The 22,575-nt window shown below is 40.0% G+C and overlaps 1 protein-coding gene across 1 annotated transcript in view; it reads right to left on the reverse strand.

The window, feature by feature from the left end:
• Positions 1–11,118: 11,118 nt before the first annotated feature.
• The window catches only part of LOC106087749 (uncharacterized), a 34,115-nt gene continuing 22,658 nt past the window's right edge, over positions 11,119–22,575 (reverse strand). The window contains exons 9-13 of the mRNA XM_059361409.1: positions 20,662–20,866; positions 20,536–20,584; positions 15,423–15,610; positions 11,619–11,714; positions 11,119–11,546 (exon numbers count right to left, since the gene is read on the reverse strand). Of these exons, the coding sequence (XP_059217392.1) occupies positions 11,221–11,546; positions 11,619–11,714; positions 15,423–15,610; positions 20,536–20,584; positions 20,662–20,866 (864 nt within the window). The 3' untranslated portion in view covers positions 11,119–11,220. The remainder of the gene's footprint in view (positions 11,547–11,618; positions 11,715–15,422; positions 15,611–20,535; positions 20,585–20,661; positions 20,867–22,575) is intronic.

Below are 22,575 nucleotides of genomic sequence, written 5' to 3' on the forward strand. Positions count from 1 at the left end.
GAAAAATTATTCGGGCTGCCAAATCTTCATTTATGGTCTGATTTTCAAAAATTGTTTTACTGGATATTCAAAAAGTATTACTAAGATAACTCTATTCCTTTTTTTAGAATTTTGCTCGTTAACACCTCAGCTCTAACCATTTCCACCCGTTTTCACACTGCATATTATGCAGTGTGAGTGGACACCATTGGATGGGGTATACTAATCAAGTCATTCCGTTTGTAACACCTCCAAATATTTGTCTAAGATACCACAAAGTATATATATTCTTGATCGTCCGTCTGTCGAAAACACGATAGCGGTCGAACGCGTAAAGCTACCTGCTTGAACTTACTATTGGTGTAGGTCGTTGGGGATTAGGGACTGTGCCAAGTACGGTCCAATCTTTCTATAACCTGATATAGCTCCCATATAAACCGATCTCCCGATTTGACTTCTTGAGCCCCTGGAAGCCGCAGTTCCGATTGGCTAAAATTTTGCACATAGTATTCTATTATGACTTCCAACAACAGTGCTATGTATGGTCCAAATCGCTCGATAACCTGATACAGATCCAATATAAACCGATTTCCCGTTTTGACTTCTTAAGCCCCTGGAAGCTGTTTTTTTCCCATTTAGCTAAAATTTTGCACATAGGGTTCTGTTACGACTTCCAATAACTGTCCCAAGTATGGTCCAAATCGGTCTATAACCTGATACAGCTTCCATATAAACCCAATTTGACTTCTTCAGCCCTTACAAGCCGCAATTTTAGTCCGATTTGGCTGAAATTTTGCATGTAGTGTTCTGTTATGACTTCCAACAATTGCGCCAAATACGGTCAATATTGTTTTACAACTTGATATAGCTCCCATATAAACCGATCTCCCGAACTGTGCCAAATTCGGTCCAAATCAGTCTATATCCTAATATATCCCCTAAAAGCCGCAATTTTCGTCTAATTTATTTACAATTTTAGACATTCGTTCTGTTATGACTTCCAACAACTGTGCCAAGTCGGGTCCAAAAAACCATAAAATAAAAAAACAAGTAAAAAGGTGTTAAGTTCGGCCGGGCCGAACTTTGGATACCCACCACCTCGGGTATATATGTAAACCATCTTTCATCAAAATTCGGTGAAAATTTCATACCTTATGTCCCATATCAGTTATATCAAAATAAGTTCCGATTTGAACCATATACTAATAAGTACACTAGCTATATCTAAAAATAAACCGATCAGAACTAAATATATACGACACGGATGTCGAAAAGCCTAACATAAGTTACTGTGTCAAATTTCAGTGAAATCGGATTATAAATGCGCCTTTAATGGGACCAAGACTTTAAATCGAGATATCCGTCTACATGGCAGCTATATCCAAATTTGGACCGATTTGGGCCAAGTTGCATAAAAATGTCGAAGAGCCTAACACAAAGCAATGTCCCAAATTTCGGCGAAATCGAACAATAAATGCCTCTTTTATGGTCCCAAAACCTTAAATCGAGAGATCGGTCTATATGACAGCTATATTCAAATCTGGACCGATCTGTGCGCTATTGCAGAAGTATGTCAAGGGGCTTAACTTCATTTGCTGTCCCAAATTTCGGCGACATCGGACAATAAATGAGCATTTTATGGGTCCAAAACCATAAATCAAGAAATCGGTCTATATGGCAGCTATATCCAAATCTGAACCGATCTGGACCAAATTGAAGAAAGATGTCGAAGGGCCTAACACAACTCACTGTCCCGAATTTCATCAAAATCGGATAATAAATGTGGCTTTTTTGGCCTAAGACCCCAAACCGGGGGATCGGTCTAATGGCAGCTATATCCAAATCTGAACCGATCTGGATCAAATTAACGAAGGAAGTGGAAATGCCTTACACAACTCACTGTCCCAAATTTCAGCAAAAACGGATAATAAATGTGGCTTTTATGGGCCTTAGACCCTAAATCGGAGGATCGGTCTATATGGCAGCTATATCCAAATCTGGACCGATCTGAGCCAAATTGACGAAGGATGTCGAAGGCCCTAACACAACTCACTGTCCACAATTTCAGCAAAATTGGATAATAAATGTGACTTTTATTGGCCTAAGACCCTAAATCGGCGGATCGGTCTATATGGGGGCTATATCAAGATATAGTCCGATCTTCGAACTTAACCTGCTTATGGACAAAAAAAGAATCTGTGCAAAATTTCAGCTCAATATCTCTATTTTTGAAGACTGTAGCGTGATTTCAACAGACAGACGGACGGACATGTCTAGATCGTCTTAGATTTTTACGCTGATCAAGAATATATATACTTTATAGGGTCGGAAATGGATATTTCGATGTGTTGCAAACGGAATGACAAAATGAATATACCCCCATCCTTCGGTGGTGGGTATAATAACAAAACTTTACTTCTTATATATAAAAATCAATTTCATGAAATGTTCACTGATGGTGCATAATGATCCCGAGGTGAAATTAGGGTACTGGGTTTTTTTAAATATCTGAAGGGGGAGCGGACCTTCCCCCTTACCCTAATTTTCAACATCGCCAGATCTCGTTGATGGATGGTGCGATTTAAGCGAAATTTTGTGTGCTCTATTACAGTAACCTAAAAATAAAAAGTTGGTATCCAAATTTCGTATGGGGTACCCAGAGGGACCGTCCCACCCTCAAACCAACCCAATATATATTAAGACCAATCACGACAATATGGGAATCAAATGAAAGGTATTTAAGATTAGAAAACGAATCTGATATCCAATTGGGGACCACCTATCCCCCGAAAACATCACTAAATCAGACATCATGAAAATTTCGGGCTGAAATGAAGTATTTTAAAAATGGAGTACACCTTACATCCAAACTTAAATTCGTAGACCAATAAAGATCATATGGGATTCAGATAAAGGCACATATAGTGTCAAACTGTTAGCAAAGTTAGCATGGTATTTCACTAAAAGCTCTTTAATTGCCGAAAATAAATATTCCAAGGGAACTTTTGTTCCATATAAAGTAAAAGAAGGCGCAGCGGAGCGGGCCCGGGTCAGCTAGTTTTATATAAAATTTAACTAGATTCATGGTGGTGGGTTCCCAAGATTCAGCCCGGCCGAACTTAGCACGCTTTTACTTGTTTAAAATTAATCTTGAGACCGTACTCCTCGCTTTTCTTTAAGAGTTTGTTCCAAAATTTCTACTACAACGTCATTGTAGTCGCTATTATTATGGTATCATCGGCATATCTTATGCTGTTTAGAAGTTGTTCATTTACTATGATGCCATGGCATCTGCAGACTAATTAGCGCTTCTCTAGTGCCCATACTTTGTTCGAATTCATATTGTGTTTGACCCATCGACTTCTCGTATTTTGGATAGATTCAACGATGTATGTTTTGAAGAAATATTTCCAATGTGTGCGAAAAAAAAAAATTATTTCTCCCGGTATTTCATCTGTTCCTGGTTGGATTTTTCCATCTTGCAGAGACCTAATCGACCTAATATTTAATTTCATCCAAAGAAATTGGTGTTCCATTGGAGGTAATATTTTCGATATTGTAGTACAATATATCAGTGTCAGTGTATCGTGAGTGCACATACTAAATTTTACTAAATTGCCCATGAACATTCCATTAAGGAACAGGGGATACTTCTCTCATATCAATGAGTGCAGTCCGATTAAAGTTTTAACCTCAATGATAAGGGACCTCCTTTTTTTATGCCGAGTCCGAACGGTGTGCCGCATAGCGACACCACTTGGTAGAGAAGTTTTTAGCATGTCAGAATATCTTACAAAATTAGCCAGCATTAGTAAGGGGATAACCATCGCTGCAAATTTTTCTGATGTTCACGGAGTAAGATATTGCTCTAATAAATACATGTATCGCGAATTACTTTGTCAGCGCATTTTTCAACAGATCTTCTAAGAATTTTCTTGTCTTTATTGTTTCAGATAGCTTTAAGAATTAAATATAGTGACCCTATAAAAATATCGTCCAACTCACACTTATAGGGTAGATGTAAGGCATTATATAGTTGGCATTGATCGACTTTTGCCCTAATTTAGTTGTTTGAGTTATGTCACTCTTCAAGTACTTGAGCAATATGTTCTTCTAAATTTCACTGCAACTCTTAAGCCATATCTTGAAATCGATTTCTTTGAACCATCTCTGTCTCATAAATTATACTGACGCCTTACGCTTGGACCATACTTGAACAAACGATATATTTATTTTCGAACATTTATTTTAGTATCAAGCAACTGACGCAATGCCGTAAGCCGGTTTGCTTTGCGTGTGTCTACAAGTAGACGTCATTGAGCAATTGAAATTTTTTATCAATTGTGTATCAAAAATTATTTTAAGATGATCAAAAGAACCGACGGTATAACGTATTTGAATAAATTACCTATAGCTATAACTTGTCACACATTGGTGACAATGGGGTTCTAAAGTACCATTAACTATTTACAATGGCAATATTGATTTGATTCCTGAATCAAATCGAATGAAATTTTGTTTCCAACTATGATATACGTCGGTATTCAAAAAAAAAAAAAACCATAAAATCCATGAAATCTTTATTTGAAGCGATGGTACGGTCCATATAATTTAAAATTTTAAGATTATTTCATGCAAATGTTGACCGTGACCAATTTTGGCACACACTTTCCACCATTTCGGCCGGTATCTCACGAATAAATACTTCAATGTTGACTTTCAATGTCTGTATAGACATGAGCTTTAACATCGCACGATCTAGGCGGCCAATTGGAGAATGGCAAGATACATTTCCTTGTTCTTCTTGACCATTCTAAGGCATTTGGCACTGTGGATCATTCCTTGTTATGTGATGAGATGAGACATCTTTACAATTTTTCTTCTACGTGCGCCGCACTCAGTCCGTCAGTTATAAGACTTCTTTATCGTCACCTCTGCTTGTTTTAAAAGGTGTTCCTCAGGGATCAATGCTGGGTCCTCTTCTCTTTTCATTGTACAGCAACGACTTGGCGAGTCAATTGCCTTCTTGTGAGGTACATATGTACGCTGACGATGTACAAATATATATCGCTAGTCCGAGGGATGAGATTGCTGAAAACATACATACGTCTGCTTAATCATGATCTGTCAAGAGTCAGCACGTGGGCGAAAGCCAATGGCCTGTGTCTCAACCCTGTAAAGTCCAAGTGTGTTGTTATCAGAAACAGGCTGTTTCGTTTTTGATGTGATGTCGGTATGTTCATTAACGACTCTATATTGGAAATCGTTCCTCATGCAAAGAACTTGGGCATGGTTATTAATAGCCCTCTGACTTGGAGTAGTCATATCGACTCTGTCGTTGATCAGGGATATTCAAAATTGCGTGCTCTCTGGGCCACTCATTCGGTTACTCCGCTACGGGTTAGGTCTCTCTTGGCAAAGACTTATCTTGTTCCTGGCATTCTCTACGGCTGTGAGTTGTTTGGTAATTGCGATTCGGTAAGTAAACGTAAGCTAATCACCTTTTTTAATAGCGTGTAAATAAACAAATTACAAATTGACCGGTCCCGAACGTGAAATATAATGTGGACCGAACTCGCCTCTCAACAAGTCCATTGTTACGCGTGCTGTGTGGCATGTGGCACCGTCTTGTTAAAACCACATGTCAAACTCTTGCATTTTGGGCAAAAAAAACATCGGATATCATTTCACGATAGAGCTCACCATTCATAGTTACATTACGATTTGCATCATCTTTGAAGAAGTACGGTCCAATGATGCCACTAGCCCATAAACCGCACCAAACTGTGTCTTATTCTGGATGCATTGGTAGCTCTTTTAATTCATCTGGCTGATAGATACTCCAAAATTCATAATTCTGCTTATTTACGTATCCAATGAGCCAAAAATTAGCTTCGTTGTACAATGGAAGAAGCGCGCGATGAACTTTCTTAACAGAGCACTCATTTTCATAATAAAATGCAAGCGTTGTTCGTATGTAAGACGGTTCATGGTTAAATTATAGACCAATCTGAAGATATTTGACAGTGAAACAAAACTCGAAACGTGCGTGAGCTGTTTGAACTAGTGTTGCAAAAGGATAAAAGCTAAAAAATCACCCTTTACAATAAATACCATGCTTTTTGGCCTTTTGTCTTTGTCCGGTGTCTGCCACCACGAGACTCTCCTCTCGACAGGAGAGTCTCAGTGAGGAGTCAGGTGGCACTGGCTCTTAATTAAATACTGAGTGCCAATGATACTCGAGATGAGAAGGGGAGTTATTGGCGCCTTCAAATAACCAATGGCCAACATCGGCGTCTGTTCCGAGGTTAAGGGCGGCTGGAGGCGAGCGTCGGATCTTGGAGCAAGCGGCTCGCCATAACGGGGGATACATGTGCAATCCCACAAAACCCATGCGGTTGGGGCGCTGTGCCAGTAACTATGAGAACTACTATGAGAAACAAAGGAATAATAAAAACGGACCCCCCCCCCCAACATTGACGATCCACGCAAACGAAAAAAGGACCATGATTTGCAAATCTGCACTGGAATGTCCCCACTCTTTATAGAGAAGGTGCAGTGTACGCGCTGGCGGATGTATTAGAGAAGTAAAAAGCAGATATTACCGCCTTACAGGAAGTGCGATGGACTGGGAATGGCGTCACTACAACACCAAACGGTGACGAACTATACTATAGCTGCCATAACACGAGGCATGAATTTGACTGTGGATTTGTGGTTAGTCGGAGACTGAAACACCTTGTCTCCTGCTTTACTCCGGTGGATGAGAGGCTAGCCACAATCCGCATAAAAGCCAAATTCTTTAACATCAGCCTTATTTGTGCCCATGCCCCGACGGAAGACAAAGACGAGCAGACCAAGAATATTTTTTACGAGCGTCTAGGGAGAGCATACGACTCATGATATTAAAATCGTTCTGGGAGATTTTAATGCGAAGATAGGGAAGGAAGACATTTTTGGTCCAACAGTCGGAAAGTTTATCCTCCACGAGATAACGTCCAGTAATGGGTTGAGGCTGATAGATTTCGCCGCGTAGTAGCACCAGATTTCAAAATATTCACAAGCCACATGACTGTCACCCGATCAAAATACGAGAAACCAAATTGATCACGTTGTGGTAGATGGAAGGCATTCATCCAGCGTGTTAGATGTACGATCGATCCGTGGAGCGAATATAGATTCGGATCATTACCTTGTTGCAGCCAAGGTTCGCACCCGTTTGAACATGGCGAGGAAACTACGACCTGTTACTGAACGGAAGCTGGACATTGAAAAGCTGTAAACACAACAGATGGCAAAGGCATACACCCCTTGACTAACCCCACTGCTTGATAAAAGCACTCCTTGTTCCGACGATATAATGGCGCAGTGGCAAACTATTGCCCAATCCATGGAAAATGCCGCAAAATCCGTACTTAGGTATCGGAAGCCTCCTCCAAGAAACCCATGGTACGACCAAGAGTGTCGAGATGCTACTGAAGCCAAGAATGCGGCATATAGAGCAACGCTGCAATCAGTAGCAACGCGCCAGATGAAGGAGAGGTATCGGGAGAAAAGGAGAAACGTTTATTCCGCGGAAAAAACAAGTAAAAAGGCGTTAAGTTCGGCCGGGCCGAGATACCTATCACCTCGGGCATATATGTAAACCACCTTTCATCCCGAATCTGGACCGATCTGGCCCAAATTGACGAAGGATATCGAAGAGTCTAACACATCTCACTGTCCCAAATTTCAGCAAAATCGGATAATAAATTTGGCTTTTATGGGCCTAAGACCCTAAATCGGAGGATCGGTCTATATGGCAGCTATATCCAAATCTGAACCGATCTAAGCCAAATTGACAAAGGATGTCGAAGGGCCTAAGACAACTCACTGTCCCAAATTTCAGCAAAATCGGACAATAAATGCGGCTTTTATGGACCTAAACCCTAAATCGGATGATCGGTCTATATGACAGCTATATCCAAATCTGGACAGATCTGGGCCAAATTGACAAAGGATGTCGAAGGGCCTAAGACAACTCACTGTCCTAAATTTCAGCAAAATCTGATAATAAATGTGGCTTTTATTGGCCTAAGACCCTAAATCGGCGGATCGGTCTATATGGGGGCTATATCAAGACATGGTCCGATATAGCCCATCTTCGAACTCAACCTGCTAATGGACAAACAAAGAATCAAAGTTTCAGCTCAATATCTCCATTTTTGAAGACTGTGTCGTGATTTCAACAGACAGACGGACTATATCGTCTTAGATTTATACGCTGATCAAGAATATATATACTTTATAGGGTCGGAAAAGGCTATTTTGATGTGTTGCAAACGGAATGACAAAATAAATATATCCTCATCCTTCGGTGGTGGGTATCGAAAGAAAATGGAAAGACGTGAGTGTGAGCGAATTGAGGGGTACAGGAGTCAGAATGAAGTCCGGAGATTGTGCCAAAGAATTAAACATCAAACCGATGGCTTTTGTGCAGACACATCCTCCTGCAGAGACAAAGAAGGAAATCTGGTAACTGACACATATAACATGCTGAGGATATTGAAAGAACATTTAAGCCAACTTCTAGTGTTCCAAGTTGGCAACGAAGAGCATAGCGCAAACCCAATCCCTAATGATGGTATAGAATGTTGAATAAGGTCCAAGTAGCAGTGACTCGACTAAAGAACAACAAGGCAGCAGGAGCCGACGGGTTACCCGCAAAACTATGAAAGACCAGAGGCGACACGCTGATAAGGCGTATGCATCAGCTTATCTGCGCAATCTGACTAGAAGAACGCATACCCGATGATTGAAACTTCAGCATACTATGTCCCGTACACAAGAAGGGAGACAAGACGGAATGTGCCAACTACAGAGGAATGAGTCTCCTCTCCATCGCATACAAGATACTTTCGAGCGTACTGTGTGAAAGATTAAAACCTAAACCGATCTGAATCGATTTTTTCCAATTTCAATAGGCTTCGTCTCGAGGCCGAAAAACATGGCTGTACCCAATTTGAAGACGATCGGATAAAAATTGCGACTTGTAGTTTGTCCACAAATTAACATGGACAGACGGACATAGCTAAATCGAATCAGAAAATCATTCTGAGTCTATCGGTATACTTATCAATGAGTCTATCCCTCTACCAATGCATCCAGAAAAAGTCACAGTTTGGTGCGGTTTATGGGCTGGTGGCATCATTGGACCGTACTTCTTCAACTATGATGCGAATCGTAATGTAACTGTGAATGGAGAGCGCTAGCGTGAAATGATATCGAATTTTGTTTGCCCATGCAGGGCTTGATTTGCATGGCATGTGGTTTCAACAAGTCGATGCCACATGCCACTTAGCACGCTTAATAATGGACTTATTGAGAGGCGAGTTCGGTGAACCTTTTATTTCACGTTCGGGACCCGTCAATTGGCCGCCTAGATCGTGCGATTTAACGCCTTCAGACTATTTATTGTGGGGTTATGCTAAAGCGCATGTCTATACAGACAAGCCCGCTTTAATTGAGGCATTGGAAGACAACATTGAAGCATTTATTCGTGAGATACCGGCCGAAATGTTGAAAAGAGTATGCCAATATTGGATGGACCATTTGAGGCGCAGTCTCGGTCAACATTTGCATGAAAAATCTTCAAATAATAAATTATATGGGCCGTACTATCGCTTCAAATAAAGATTTCATGCATTTTTCTTAATTTAAAAAAAATCACTCTTTATATGCATCTAACGGATTTCACTCTTAAGGCCTTTGCTAACGCATTTTTGTTTTCAAAAATTTGCACAACGATCTACTCGGTGGCTCCTACAATATGTACTGATCAGTGTTGTTATGGACAGATCTGGCCCATACTCGGATGCTGAGGGGTACAATGCAACTCACTGTAACAGCGGAAACTGGTAGTAAATCTGGAGACAGCTTTATCCGACATTGTTGTTCATCGAAATCGGGACAAATTAAAATTTTTATGAATTCAAGAATTTTTATCGGGAAATCGGATTAAGGGGTGCTATATCCACATATAGGTTGTCTTTAACTATGGAAATTTGCCCATGAACATTACATTAAGGAAACGGGGAAAACGTCTCATAATAAAGTTTAAGCTCAATGATAAGGGGCCTCCTTTTTACAACCGAGTCCGAACGGCGTGCCGCAGTGCGACACCTCTTTGCGGAGAAGTTTTTACACGGCTGAAGTTTTTACACGGAGACCACCGTAGCGCAGAGGTTAGCGTGTCCGCCTGTGACGCTGAACGCCTGGGTTCGAATCCTGGTGAGACCAAATTTTCAGCGGTGGTTCTCCCCTCCTAATGCTGGCAACATATGTGAGGTACTATGCCATGTAAAACTTCTCTCCAATGAGGTGTCGCACTGCGGCATGCCATTCGGACTCGGCTATAAAAAGGAGGCCCCTTATCATTGAGCTTAAACTTGAATCGGACTGCACTCATTGATATGTGAGAAGTTTGCCCCTGTTCCGTAGTGGAATGTTTATGGGCAAAATTTGCAACAACTGTGCCAAGTATGGTTCAAATCAGTTCATAACCTGATATAGCTGTCATATAAACAGATCTAAGGACTTGATTTCTTGAGCTTCTAGAGGGCGTAATTCCTATCCGATTTGGCTGAAATTTTGAAAATTTTGCATGACGTATTTTATTCTTACTTTCAACAACTGTGTCAAATAAGGTTCACATCGGTTCATAACCTGATATAGCTGCCATATAAACCCATCTGGGTTTTTGACTTCTTGAGCCTCTAGAGGTCGCAATTATTATCCGATTTGCCTGAAATTTTGTACGACGGATTCTCTCATGACCATCAACATACGTGTTTATTATGGTCTGAATCGGTCTATAGCCCGATACTGCTCCCATATAAATCGATCTCTCTATTTTACTTTTTGAGCCTCTAGAGGGCGCAATTTTTATTCGAATTGGCTGACATTTTACACAGGTCTCCAACATATAATTTAATTGTGGTCCAAAGCGGATCATATCTTGATGTCGCTCTAATAGCAGAGCAAATCTTTTCTTTTATCCATTTTTGCCGGGAAAAGAACTCGACAAATGCGATCCATGGTGGAGGGTATATAAGATTCGGCCCGGCCGAACTAGCACGCTTTTACTTGCTTTTAATAATATTCGTTTAAGCTTTGATTATTTTACTATATCTTCTCTAAATTTAATATTTTTCTTTTTCTCTAGTTTGGTAACATATGCTTATTATTATTTTTTGCCATTCGTCATTCAACCCTTATATGATCTGTAATCCATTGTAGGTAATTTGAAACATTCATATAAATTCCAGGCAAATTCTCAACACCACACTTGAGCAGTCCAACCGAAACAATGCCATATTGTATGAAACGTGGCCGGCCATTATATAAATCACCAAAGCCCATGGGTCCACCCGAATCTCCTTTACAAGAATCGACCAGATTTTCTCCACCGGCACATATATGCTGTTCATTTAATTCGTTCTGTAGACCCCATGGTTGTAATTGAACTTGACACGATGCTGTCTCCACACGAGGTACCACTGCAATTCTTAGGACATCAGATGAATTCCCTTTAAGAAGAAACAAAATCGTTAACTATTTACTTTAGAAATAGAAAAAAAAAGAAAAATTGCAATTAAAACCTGTTTCGGTTCCGCCCCATCCGGATATAATATAACGCTCATAAAGTTTCGTCCTTAAGTTATCATAGATGGGAAGACAAATGGGTTTAATGTGTTCTAAAAGAGAAAATAGAGGTACAAATGTTAAAGTGGATAATGGGTCATATTTAGTTTTCCAAATCAGTAGTAGATAAAAATACGAATTTTGATAGAGCTATGCATGAGGAGGCTTGAGATGGATCTGCAGTTAATGTAAAACAAGTAAAAGCGTGCTAAGTTCGGCCGGGCCGAATCTTATATACCCTCCACCATGGATCGCATTTGTCGAGTTCTTTTCCCGGGATCTCTTCTTAGGCAAAAAAGGATATAAGAAAAGAGTTGCTCTGCTATTAAAACGATATCAAGATATGGTCCGGTTCGGACCACAATTAAATTATATGTTGGAGACCGCCAATTCGTATAAGAATTGCGCCCATTGGGGCTCACGAAGTAAAATAGAGAGAACGATTTATATGGGATCTGTATCGGGTTATAGACCGATTCAGACCATAATAAACACTTTTGTTGATGGTCATGAGAGGATCCGTCGTACAAAATTTCAAGCATATCGGATAATAATTGCGACCTCTAAAGGTCAAAAAGTCAAGATCCCAGATCTGTTTATATGGCAGCTATATCAGGTTATGGACCGATTTAAACCATACTTGGCACAGTTGTTGGATATCATAACAAAACACGTCGTGCGAAATTCCATTCCAATCGGATAGGAATTGCGCCCTCTAGAGGCTCAAGAAGTCAAGACCCAAGATCGGTTTATATGGCAGCTATATCAGGTTATGGACCGATTTCAACCATATTTGACACAGTTGTTGGATATAATTACAAAACACGTCGTGCAAAATTTCATTCTGATCGGATAAGAATTGCGCACTCTAGAGGCTCAAGAAGTCAAGACCCAAGATCGGTTTATATGGCAGCTATATCAAAACATGGACCGATATGGCCCATTTACAATACCAACCGACCTACACTAATAAGAAGTATTTGTGCAAAATTTCAAGCGGCTAGCTTTACTCCTTCGGAAGTTAGCGTGCTTTCGACAGACAGACGGACGGACGGACAGACGGACGGACGGACAGACGGACGGACATGGCTAGATCGACATAAAATGTCGCGACGATCAAGAATATATATACTTTATGGGGTCTCAGACGAATATTTCGAGTAGTTACAAACAGAATGACGAAATTAGTATACCCCCATCTTATGGTGGAGGGTATAAAAATTACTAAATACCAAATAGAAAAACATTAAGTTAGACCGGGCCGAAATTTAGATACCCACCACTTCGGGTAACCTTTCGTCAAATTCCGGTGAAAAACGCATACCTTATGCTCTATAGCAGCTATATTAAAATATGTTCCGAATTGGACCAAATACTAATAAGTCCAAGTAATTGTTCAAAATATTGGTCTTTTCAGTAACTATATCTAAAAACCAATAAGGAAAGGGAAAAGTCGGGCGGTGCCAACTTTATAATACCCTACACCTACCCTATAAACACAAAAAAAAGAGGGGGGGGGCTACATTTAATTCTGAAACAAATTTGATGGACCTCGGCGGATAAATCCAGATAGATTATTAAAATTCCTGTATCAAATTGCGAGCAAAGCAAATATGTTCAAAATGTAATAACTACGGTTGACAAATGACAACAAATTATCCAAAATCTGAGCTATATCTAAATCTCAACCGATTTCGACCAAACTTTATGGATATTGTGGAATTCGTCGAGGAAAGCGTTGTACAACATTTTGGGAAGAAAATCGGGAGTAAAAATCGGGCGATATTTATACATATGTGAGCTATACCTAAATCTGAACAGATTTCTATGAAATTCACCAGTAATATCGAGAGTCATAAGAAAATCCTTCCTGTCAAATTGCGAGAGAATCGGTTAACAATTGACCATTTCATTGGTGTATTACTGCAAATCGGACGAACATATATATGGGAGCTATATCCAAATCTAAACCGATTTTTATGAAATTCTCCAGTAATATTGAGAGTCATATGAAAATCCTTCCTACCAAATTTTAGGAGAATCGGTCAACAAATGACCCTTTTATTGCTGTATTACTCCAAATCGGGCGAACATATATATGGGAGCTATATCCAAATCTAAACCGATTTTTATGAAATTCTCCAGGAATATTGAGAGTCAAATGAAAATCCTTCCTGCCAAATTTCAAGAGAATCGGTCAACAAATGACCACTTTATTGCTGTATTACTCCAAATCGGACGAACATATATATGGGAGCTATATTCACATCTGTACCGATTTCTATAATAATATCGAGAGTCATTAGAAAATCCTTTCTGCCAAATTTCGAGAGAATCGGTTGACAAATGGCCATTTTATGGATGTATTACTGCAAATCGGACGAACATATATATGGGAGCTATATACAAATCTGAACCGATTTTTATGAAATTCTCCAGTAATATTGAGAGTCATATGAAAATTCTTCCTACCAAATTTCAAGAGAATCGGTTAACAAATGGCCATTTTATTGCTGTATTACTGGAAATCGGACAAACATATATATAGGAGATATATCCAAATCTGAACCGATTTTTATGAAATACTCCAGTAATATTGAGAGTCATAAGAAAATCCTTCCTGCCAAATTTTAAGAGAATCGGTCAACAAATGACCACTTTATTACTGTATAACTGCAAATCGGACAAACATATATATATTGGGTTGCCCAAAAAGTAATTGCGGATTTTTCATATAGTCGGCGTTGACAAATTTTTTCACAGCTTGTGAGTCTTTAATTGCATTCTTTCTTCTGTCAGCTGATAAAGCTGTTACTTTTAGCTTGCTTTAGAAAAAAATGTGTAAAAAAAGTAAAAATGCATTTACTTTCTTTTAAAAAATCCGCAATTACTTTTTGGGCAACCCAATAGGAGTTATATCTAAATCTGTACCGATTTCTATGAAATAAAATCAAGAGTCATTAGAAAATCCTTTCTCCCAAATTTCGGGAGAATCGGTTAATAAATGACTATTTTATTACATTATTACTGCGAATCGGACGAACAAATATACGGAATTTATATCCTGAACCTGATTTATATCTGAACCGAATCTGGGCCGAAAAACATGCCCATACCAAATTTAAAGACGATCGGATGAAAACTGCGACCTGTAGTTTGTACACAAATTAACATGGACAGACAGACGGACGGACAGACAGACAGCCAGACGGGCATAGCCTAATCGAATCAGAAAATGATTCTGAGTCGATCGGTATACTTATCAATTTTGCGTGTTACAAACAAGTGCACTAGGTTATAATACCCTGTACCACAGGGAACCATATACGACACGGATGTCGAAAAGCCTAACATAAGTCACTGTGTCAAATTTCAGTGAAATCGGATTATATATAGCTATATCCAAATCTGAACCGATCTGTGCCATATTGCAAAAGTATGTCGAGGGGCCTAACTTAACTCACTGTCCCAAATTTCGGCGAAATCGAACAATAAATGTTATGGGCCCAAAACCTTAAATCGTGGGATCGGTCTATATGACAGCTATATCCATATCTGGACCGATTTGTTCCTTATTGCAAAGATATCGGGGTGCCTAACTTAACTCACTGTTCCAAATTTCGGCGACATAGGGCAATAAATGCGCCCTTTATGGGCCAAAACTTTCTATCGAGAGATCGGTGTATATGACAGCTATATCCAAATCTGAACCGATCTGGGACTGGGTATGGGAGCTTTAGCTTAAGTAATGTTTTATTTACCTTTAAATTCCACCTTGCGATTCAGACGTACTAAAGCAATATCATTGTAGACACCACGATAGTTAGAATGTAATATGAATTCCTCAATTCCAATATCTTCCACGGGAGGAGCGCACTTCTCTTGTTCCATCAAGGTAAAACAGTCGCGAGTGGTACTTTTTCGATGTTCACCCAATCGAATTGCTATTCTAAAATAATGATAAAAATAAATCGGATAATACAATAAATGGACCCAAGACTTGAAATCAGGAGATGGGTATACATGGTAGCTATATCCGTATATGGACCGATCTGAACCATACTCGGTGCTGTTGCCGAGTATCCTTACATATCTTTCTGTGCTAGATTTCGGCATAATCGGGCAATAAATGCATTTTTTATGGGCCCAAGACCTTAACTGGAGAAATCGGTATATAAAGCAGCTATATCCAATTATGGTCCGATCTTGACTATACTCAGAACTGATCTCCAAGAGCTGAACACCATTCGCCTTTTATGACCCCAAGACCTTAAATTGGGAGATCCGTATATTTGGCAGCTATATCCAAATATAGTCCAGTCTAGACCATACTCGGTTGGAGTATCGAGGCTCACACAAATCGCTGTCCCAAATTTCAACAAAAGCAGGGAATCAATACGGCTTTTATGGATCCAAGACCTTAAATCGAGAGCTCGGTATATATGCCAGTTATATCAAAATAAAGCCCAATTTGGACCATACTCGATACTGATGCCAAGGATCTTAAAATAACTCGCTATACCGAATTTCATCCAAATAATAATAAATGCGCATTTTATGGGCATAGGATCTTAAATCGGAAGATCGGTGTATGCGAGGTCTACATGAATATATACTCCGAAGTAACGCATCTTCGAATTTAACCTACCTATGGATAAACAAGTAAAGGCGTGCTAAGTTCGGCCGGGCCGAATCTTGGGAACCCACCACCATGGATTCTGCTAAAATATGGGAGCTATATCTTGTTTTTGACCGATTTGGATCGTACTTGGCACAGTTGTTAAGACGCATAACATAGAGTTTCAGCCAAATCGGATAAAAATCGCGGATTGTAGGCCTCAAGAAGTCAAATCGGGCGATCGGTTCATATGGGAGCTATATCAGGTTCTTGACCGATTTGGACCGTACTTGGTACAGTTGTTGGAAATCATAACAGATGTTATGACTCCCAAAAAATTTTAAGAGAAATTAAGGCTTTCAAGAGCTCCAGAAATTAAATCGGGACATCGGTTTACATGGGAGCTATATCGGGTTAAAACCCGATTCAGGCCGTACTTGGCACTGTTTTGTTGGAAGTCACAGCAGAACACTATGTGCTCAATTTCAACTAAATCGGATGGAAATTGACGCTTCCAGGGGTTCAAGAATTCAAATCGGGAGATCGGTTTATATGGGAGCTATATCAGGTTATAGAGCGATTTGGACCGTACTTCACACAGTTGTTTGGAGTCATAACAGAACACTATGTGCAAATTGTCAGCCAAATCGAATGAAATTGACGTTTCCAGGGGTTCAAGAATTCAAATCGGGAGACCGGTTTATATGGGAGCTATATCATGTTATATATCGATTCGGAGTGTACTTGACACAGTTGTTGGAAGTCATAATAGAACACTATGTTCAAAGTTTCAGCCAAATCTGATGAAAATTGAGGCTTCCAGGGGCTCAAGAAGTCAAATCGGTAGATCGGTTTTTATGGGAGCTATATCAGGTTCTTGACCGATTTTGACCATACATGGCAGATTTGGTAAAAGATATAACAGAACACTATATGCAAAATTTTAGCCAGAAATCGGACAAAAATTGCAGCTTCCAGGGTCTCAAGAAGTAATATCGGGAGATCGATTTATACGGAGGCCACTGTAGCGCAGAGGTTAGCATGTCCGCCTATGACGCTGAACGCCTGGGTTGGAATCTGGACCATCCGAAAAGAAAAAAATTCAGCGGTTGTTTTCCCCTCCTAATGCTGACAACATTTGTGAGGTATCGCACTGGGGCACGCGGTTCGGACTCGGCTATAAAAAAGAAGCCCCTTATCATTGAGCTTTAACTTGAAACGGACTGCACTCATTGATATGTGGGAAGTTTGCCCCTGTTCCTTAGTGCAATTTGCTATATCCAAATCTGAACCGATATGGCCCATTTGCAATGCCCAACGACCTACATCAATACTAAGTAATGGAATGTTTATCGGAAAAATTTGCAATTTGCAATTTGCTTTATCCAAATCTGAACCAATATGGCCCATTTGCAATGCCCAACGACCTACATCAATACTAAGTAATCTGTGCAACTGGAAGTAGAGGAGGAGGGCTACGTGGTCAAAACAAAGCCCTTAATCTGGTACCGCGGGAGTCAGAAGCCCCTGGAACTTCAATTCCAGCATGACTAATGGTGAGACCCCAGTTGGGGCAACGTGGTGGGTGTGATTTATCACCTTAAAATCGCAGGAAGGGCATTTCGGTGCTCGGTGTGGAGTTGCAATGTCGTTACCCATAAAACGGAAAGAGCTTGGACAAAGCTCGGCTCTTAACCAAGGGAGAACACGTCTAAACACGTGAACTCGAACTGGTACTCAAGCTAGCTTCGGCTATTTATGGGGGCGTATTTCGACGCATCGAATTCACCCGGGGTTAAGAGCCCTGTAGGATTAAGTCAAAATGGCAAGTGCCTGCATAAAACACCATAAGGACTTGACTCCCTCTCCTTTCCTTTTCAATAATATATGGGTGTAAATGGCAAACCAATGCTCAATCCATGAAAAAAAATGGGCAAAATTTGAAATTTGCATATTTCTTACACCGCTGCCTTCGTATCTCATAACCATCCCCCAGTTCTTCTCATTCTCCATTATCCTCTAGACTATTTTTTGTTGCTTCCTGCAGATGCGTGAAATCAAATCAGGCAATCTGTTAATATGGGAGCTGTACAAGGCAATCAACCGATATGGTCCATTCTTAGTATGGATGTTGGTATGGGAGCTATACAAGATAATCAGCTGATTTGGTTCATTCTTAGTATGTATGTTAGTAGTCATAATAGAAGCCATTGTGACTTCTTAATCGGATAAGAACTGCGCCCTCTAGAGGTTCGTATATATCATAGATGCATCAAGTTAGGAACCGATTTTATGATTTTTTTAGGTATAGAATGTCGTATAGGAAGTCATCGTGCAAAATTTCAGCCAAATCGGATAAGGCCAACTTTATTCATTTATAGGTTATCGTGCTTTCGACAAACGGAAGGGCATGGCTAAATAAACTTAAAACGTCATGAAGATCAAGAATATATTTTATGGAATCTTAGATCAAGTTTTCGAGGTGTTACAATCGCAATGGCAAAGGTAGTGTACTCTCATCTTATGGTGGAGGATACTGAAATAATATTTCCTCATGGGCGGATAACATTTGGGTCAGATAAAAATTCACACCTCTACCTCCTTTCTCTTTACATCCATATAAGGGTTATAAATTGCTTCGCCTACTTTTCCCGACTCTCATTAAATCACCTTTGTTGTCATCTGTCAATCGTCTCTTTTAGTATGACCAGTGAATGGTCCATTTGAACCTCTCTCCCATTTGGGGATTTTCGCTCGGGGTGAAGATCTTATACCGCTCTATAGCCTATAGGGTTATCAGGACCAAATAAGTTTTAATAAGCCTGAGAGCCTCCGTTGATAGAATCCTAAGAGCCGCCGTTGTCTTTACCGGAAGTAGAAATTTTGTACAGAATTGCAACGGCAATTGCCGACCCATATTTTTCTCCCATATAGGAGAATGCCATAACATGTCTACTCCCTGCCTACTCTAAAACCTATAGGCCTATCTTCACCATTCCAGATTCCAGACATACTCGTAGTACTGAGTTCGAATTTTCGCACAAACAATTGTCAAAACACCCTTTAAAATATGGTGGCGAAGATAATGCGAACACATTCCGCAGAACTGGTGCTGAGTTCTGTGAGCAAAATAGGAGGTAGGGATCCTCCTTAAGCTTCATTGATGTTTAAGCTTGTTCCGGTCCTTAGTAGCGATTGCTACGGGAACGTATGGCCTCTGGCTATTTCAAGGCGCCAATAATTCGCCTGGTTATATGGAGCACTCAGCATTTACGCAGAGCCGGTGCCGCACAGCTTTCACTGATACCGCTGATTGCAGCTACTCCCTTATATGGAGTATTCCACTATTTGTAACCTGTGGACGCACTAGCTATCTTTCAGCTGAGCTTTTCGTGATGACGGTGAACTCTATCAACCTGTGTGGTAGAGTCCATAATCATTTCAAGCTGAGCGATTAATAGATTCCTTTGGATTACGAACGTTGCACAGTGGGACAAAACCGAAAAAAATAGTAAAAATATGTGAGAAGTATCTATCTATCTATCTCTATACTATCTATCTGTTTGAAATTTGAAATGGTTTACGCTGAGGTGTTACCGAGATTGTGTGCAATTTCAAGACCCTAGGTTGTCCGGGCGCATTTTGGCAGACGGACGGACATAGTTCACGATGGTGCCGATGAGATAATAAAACCCAATTATCAAAACGCGTCCACCAGTGGGGTGAAATGTGTCCTGCCTTGTCTGAGAAACTGGCAATTTCTTTTGTCAGATGCTTAAAACATTTTCTCATCCTAACATTGTATATAGGTATTTGACATTAAAGTAATGCAAAAGGGATCCCGAGGTAGTCATCTAATGCGATATAGAGTGGGATTCTATCCGGTAAAGTTGGAGCCAAGCGTAGGGGGACAGACAGAAGGAGTCAGTCGAAAATAGAGTATGTCATTTGGTGCACTTTCAGCTTTCCGACGTCAAGCTTTCTAGATCCTCGTAAAATTTCAAGACGATCTAGCCATGGCCATCCGTCATTTGAAATCACGCTAAAGCCGTAAAAATTAAGATAATTAGCTACAACTTTGCACAGAATCTTTTTATACCCACCACCATAGAATAAGGGGTATATTCAATTTATCATTCCGTTTGCAACACATCGAAATATCCATTTCCGACTCAACAAAGTATACATATTTCTGATCGTCGTAAAATTCTAAATCGATTTAACGATGTCCCTGTGTCTGTCCGTCTCATACTTACATCGTTGATTCTCTGCCTCTAATACAATGGGCGGCCGTTAAAACATGTTCTGTAAATATAGGTTGGATACACACAAATTGAATATTGAATATTGGATTTTCAATTTATATTCTAAAAATATCTTACGCTGACTTATTAAAGATCCCGCACATTTGTAGGGATTGCTTTCATCATCGTATATGAATAAAGCCATCCATGGAAATCCAGACAATCGAGCCTCAAAACCATTGGTAACTTTATCTGTGGTGTAAATACCGCATTTCTGATTTTGCAAGACACTTAAGCCATCCGGATTCAATTGCACCTCCGCTGGGTCACAACAGATGTGGTGCTATATGCATATAGAAAAAATAATGATATTTTAATCACTTTACTATTTTTGAAAGATGTATGGATACCCACCACCTCGGGTATATATATGTACACCCCCTTGCGTCATAATCCGTTGAAAATTTCATAATTTATGCTATATAGAAATGTGGTCCGATTTGGACCAAATTCGGCACTGACATTGAGTGGTCACTGTTCAATTTTGTAGAACAAAATATTGGTCTCTTTAGCAGCTATATCGAAATATAGACCGATCTGAGCCATATAGGATACGCATGTCGAAAAGCCTCACATAAATCACTGTGCCAAATCGAGAGATCGATCTATACCCAAATCTAGACAGATCTGGGCCAAACTAAAGCCAAGTAAAAGCGTGTTAAGTTCGACCGGGCCGGGAGCTATATCTAATTATAGACCGAATTGGACCGTACTTGGCGCAGTTGTTGAGAGTCATAACAGAACTCTATGTGCAAAATTTCTGCCAATTCGGACAAATCATGTGGCTCAAGAAGTCAAATTTAGAGATCGATTCTGCGCAAAAGTGAATGAAATCCACTCGAGTTTCATTTCTAACTTTTTTTATACCCTCCACCAGAGGATGGGGGGTATACTAATTTCGTCATTCTGTTTTTAACTACTCGAAATATTCGTCTGAGACCCCATAAAGTGTATATATTCTTGATCGTCATGACATTTTATGTCGATCTAGCCATGTCCGTCCGTTTGTCCGTCCGTCCGTCCGTCTGTCTGTCGAAAGCACGCTAACTTCCCAAAGAGTAAAGCTAGCCGCTTGAAATTTTGCACAAATACTTCTTATTAGTGTCGCTCGGTTGGTATTGTAAACGGGCCATATCGGTCCACGTTTTGATATAGCTGCCATATATACCGATCTTGGGTCTTGACTTCTTGAGCCTCTAGAGTGCGCAATTCTTATCCGATTGGAATGAAATTTTCCACGACGCATTTTGTTATGATATCCAACAACTGTGCCAAGTATAATACAAATCGGTTCATAACCAAATATAGCTGCCATATAAACTGAACTTGGGTGTTGACTTCTTGAGCCTCTAGAGTGCGCAATTCTTATCCGATTGGAATTAAATTTTGCACGACTTATTTTGTTATGATATCCAACAACTGTGCCAAGTATGGTTTATATCGATTCATAACCTGATATAGCTGTCATAAAAACCGATCTTGGGTCTTCACTTCTTGAGCCTTTAGAGGGCGCAATTCTTATCCGATTGGAATGAAATTTTGCACGACGTGTTTTGTTATCATATTCAACAACTGTGCCAAGTATGGTTCAAATCGGTCCATTACCTGATATAGCTGTCACATAAACCGATCCGGGATCTTGACTTCTTGAGCCTCTAGAGGTCGCAATTATTATCCGATTTGCCTGAAATTTTGTACGACGGATTCTCTCATGGCCATCAACATAGGTGTGTATTATGGTCTGAATCGGTCTATAGCCCGATACAGCTCCTATATAAATCGATCTTTCTATTTTACTTCTTGCGCCCCCAAATGGCGCAATTCTTATTCGAATTGGCTGACATTTTACACAGGTCTCCAACATAAAATTTAATTGTGGTCCAAACCGGACCATATCTTGATATCGCTCTAATAGCAGAGCAAATCTTTCCTTATATCCTGTTTTGCCTAAGAAGAGATGCCGGGAAAAGAATTCGATAAATGCGATCCATG

This window comes from Stomoxys calcitrans, chromosome 2, assembly GCF_963082655.1.
Source record: "Stomoxys calcitrans chromosome 2, idStoCalc2.1, whole genome shotgun sequence".
Taxonomy (NCBI): Eukaryota; Metazoa; Arthropoda; class Insecta; order Diptera; family Muscidae; genus Stomoxys; species Stomoxys calcitrans.